This window comes from Pecten maximus, unplaced genomic scaffold (genome assembly GCF_902652985.1).
Source record: "Pecten maximus unplaced genomic scaffold, xPecMax1.1, whole genome shotgun sequence".
Taxonomy (NCBI): domain Eukaryota; kingdom Metazoa; phylum Mollusca; class Bivalvia; order Pectinida; family Pectinidae; genus Pecten; species Pecten maximus.
In genome coordinates, this window is record NW_022981074.1 from 7,170 (window position 1) to 10,886 (window position 3,717).

General features: G+C 34.1%; 1 protein-coding gene across 1 annotated transcript; it reads right to left on the bottom strand.

Annotated features, from left to right (window-relative positions):
- Positions 1-800: 800 nt before the first annotated feature.
- Positions 801-2,691, bottom strand: LOC117319897 (signal recognition particle receptor subunit alpha homolog; the record flags this gene model as incomplete). Its single annotated transcript, XM_033874606.1, has 2 exons — positions 801-1,976; positions 2,395-2,691. Coding segments are annotated over 2 exons (423 nt in total), but the record flags the coding sequence as incomplete, so codon positions are not given.
- Between the last annotated feature and the right edge of the window lie 1,026 nt (positions 2,692-3,717).

A 3,717-nucleotide genomic window follows, 5' to 3' on the forward strand; every position in this document is an offset into this window, starting at 1 on the left:
GTATATTTTTTATATCCGTTTTTCTTTTGATGCCCAGCAATAGTATATACATGGTTTTCGTATAGGAATCTCAACAGTTTCAAAGATATAACAAAGGAACTAAGACTTCAGGGGTGGGGAAAACCCTAGAGTCTATTTTTACTGCATGAATGTGTTTATCTTTTGATGGCCAGCAATACTATACATGTATATGTTTAGGGGGTGGGATCTCAAAAGTTTCAAAAATAAAGTAAGTTGTTTATATCAATATAGTCAAATTGCTCCCTTTTGACCCCGCCCCTCACGCCCCTGGGGTTGACAGACCTATCATATGTATAAATTTGAAATCCAGCAACCTAGGGATGATGCCTACCAAGTTTGGTTAAATTCTGATCAAGTAAATTGTTGAAGGACATGATGGACCTGAAAGCCACAGTATGGCATAAGCTCACCTTAACCCTTTCACCCCTACTGACCATATTGGATTTCAAATGATAAATGCATGGCAGAGTCTACTTATGTTTCTAAGGGTTAAAAGGGTTAACCACCAAGATTAAAGCTAAAAATTGGATAGGCACAACTACCAACCAGGGCGAGCCTATTAGGAAGTATTATGAAATCCTGCCAGTACTACTCCGGAAATAATGATCGCCAGGATTGTTTACAGATGGACAGACGATGGACGAAGGATGATTTGAACAGTTCGAAAATTGATGGACAGATGGATGCAACAAGCTTAAAGGGCAAAGGCACTTTACCGATGTGTGCTCATTTTTTGCATGATGCTTAAGTTTGATTCCAAAGAAAAGAAGACAACATAAAAGTTTTTAACTTGTTTATAACAAAACATCATGTATCTTTTCTTGAACAATCAGCCTTTTCCTGAGAACTTATTGAAACATACTTTCTGAAAATTCAAATAAAATCTTCTGAAAACTTCACATGAATTTTAATGAAAGAACTTCCTCAATACCATCTTAGATAACAAATATTAAAATTTATGTACATTAAATATGTTTACATATTAACATAAAACGGTTTTACCAGGGGATTAGAAAATAATCACACTTGCTTCTACAACTGAATATAGCCCAAGTTTCATGTTAGACTATAGCATTTACTGTGCATCTTTGTCATTTGAATTTTTCAGCATATTTTTACAACAAAAACAGCTGGTAATGTGACTGTTTTACAATCATGGAGTCCCCATAGCTAAAATAAATAATGCTGTTCCTGGAGCAGACAGTCATCTTAATCTTACAGATTTTAGAATCACCGCTGTCCATAATAACCATCAATCTAAAATAATTAAGATTATAAAACATGCCCATATACTCCTAAGTCTTCACATACCTGGAGGTTAACTTAAGGATGTGCAAGAAATCTGAAAGTTTTAGTTTTTTTACAATATGAAATAAATCTCAGGCAGATTCTGATTGTAATATCCATTTTTTTAATTTGAATGAGAAATTGTGTAAAAGTTAGAAAATCTTACAAAGTGTGATCTACAGAAAGGGGGAGTTTGTTTCTGATATTCACATGAAAGGGCAAGTTTGTATAAAAACCTGATATTCACATGAAAGGGCAAGTTTGTATAAAAACCTGATATTCACATGAAAGGGCAAGTTTGTATAAAAACCTGATATTCACATAAATTTCACTATCTCTATTTCAGTATTTCACATCTTGTAAAAAATTATGAAGACATTTTTTCACAGAAACAAATGTCTAGCATAAATATGATTATTGATAAAAAGTATTGTTGTCCATTAGAGTTCTTTACTTAAGGGAGAATATCACAACGTCAAGAATGAACACAGTCTTTAACATCTATAGAGGTGTGTGATAACTGATGAGGGGTCACTGAGTGGTCACTTAAGGAGAGAACTGACCACAGCCTTAGCATTAAGGTTGCGGAGGTCTGTGTACGTCTGTCCTGTGCCCACAAATACGATGGGTTGTCCGGTGGTGTAGGTCATGGAAATAGCAGCTCCCACCTGAAACATACACATTTCATAATCAATATCTAAAATCAACATTTCCTTCATTTCTCTTAAAATTTAACAAAGTAAGATACAGGGTCATTAAAAAAAATATTAGGATTTACTAAACAAAGTACACTTTTTTTTTTTTAATTTGAAATTTTGAAAAAAATGTCAAGAATTTAGAAAAAAAAAAATAGAAATTATAAACAAATATAGAAATGAAATATAGTTTTTAATATTTATCTGACAATAAGCCCACACCTTGTAATAAAACACACACCAGACAGTTAAACACATGCTTGGTAGTAAATCTCCTAACCTGCCTATATTCTCTAGCCCTGACATAGCAAGGGTACAGAGATACCACCACAGTGACATGTAACACAATAATTAAAAGCTCTTGTTACTTCAAATGTACTTGTTACCTCACCTTATCATCGATGGTATCAAACTTGGTGAGAATAATGCCATCTATTACACGAGGGTTTTCACTGGCAGAGTGATCAATGAGAGCTTTGTTGAACTTGGTCAGCTGATCTACAGCCTCATTTCCAACCAAAGCTTCTCCAACAAACAGAACCAGATCCGGCTGGTTCACACGAATTAACTGAAAACAGGAAATGGTGAAATATTTTACATTTATAAAACAAGTTCTGGAAGAGTGTAACTGAATGTGTTTACTTGTCCTCACTATATATTGTGTGAGCCAGTTCAGTGTTGTACAGTGCTAAACACTATCCAGTATAATACCACTGTTTCTCTCCTGTTTTATCACTAAAGACTATCCAGTATAATACCACTGTTTCTCTCCTGTTTTATCACTAAAGACTATCCAGTATAATACCACTGTTTCTCTCCTGTTTTATCACTAAAGACTATCCAGTATAATACCACTGTTTCTCTCCTGTTTTATCACTAAAGACTATCCAGTAAAATACCACTGTTTCTCTCCTGTTTTATCACTAAAGACTATCCAGTATAATACCACTGTTTCTCTCCTGTTTTATCACTAAAGACTATCCAGTATAATACCACTGTTTCTCTCCTGTTTTATCACTAAAGACTATCCAGTATAATACCACTATAATACCACTGTTTCTCTCTCGTTTTATCACGTAAGACTATCCAGTATAATACCACTGTTTCTCTCTCGTTTTATCACTAAAGACTATCCAGTATAATACCACTGTTTATCTCCTGTTTTATCACTAAAGACTATCCAGTATAATACCACTGTTTCTCTCCTGTTTATCACTAAAGACTATCCAGTATAATACCACTGTTTCTCTCCTGTTTTATCACATAAGACTATCCAGTATAATACCACTGTTTCTCTCCTGTTTTATCACTAAAGACTATCCAGTATAATACCACTGTTTCTCTCCTGTTTTATCACTAAAGACTATCCAGTATAATACCACTGTTTCTCTCCTGTTTTATCACTAAAGACTATCCAGTATAATACCACTGTTTCTCTCCTGTTTATCACTAAAGACTATCCAGTATAATACCACTGTTTTCTCTCCTGTTTTATCACTAAAGACTATCCATGATAATACCACTGTTTCTCTCCTGTTTTATCACATAAAGACCTATCCAGTATAATACCACTGTTTCTCTCCTGTTTTATCACTAAAGACTATCCAGTATAATACCACTGTTTCTCTCCTGTTTTATCACTAAAGACTATCCAGTATAATACCACTGTTTCTCTCCTGTTTTATCACTAAAGACTATCCAGTATAATACCACT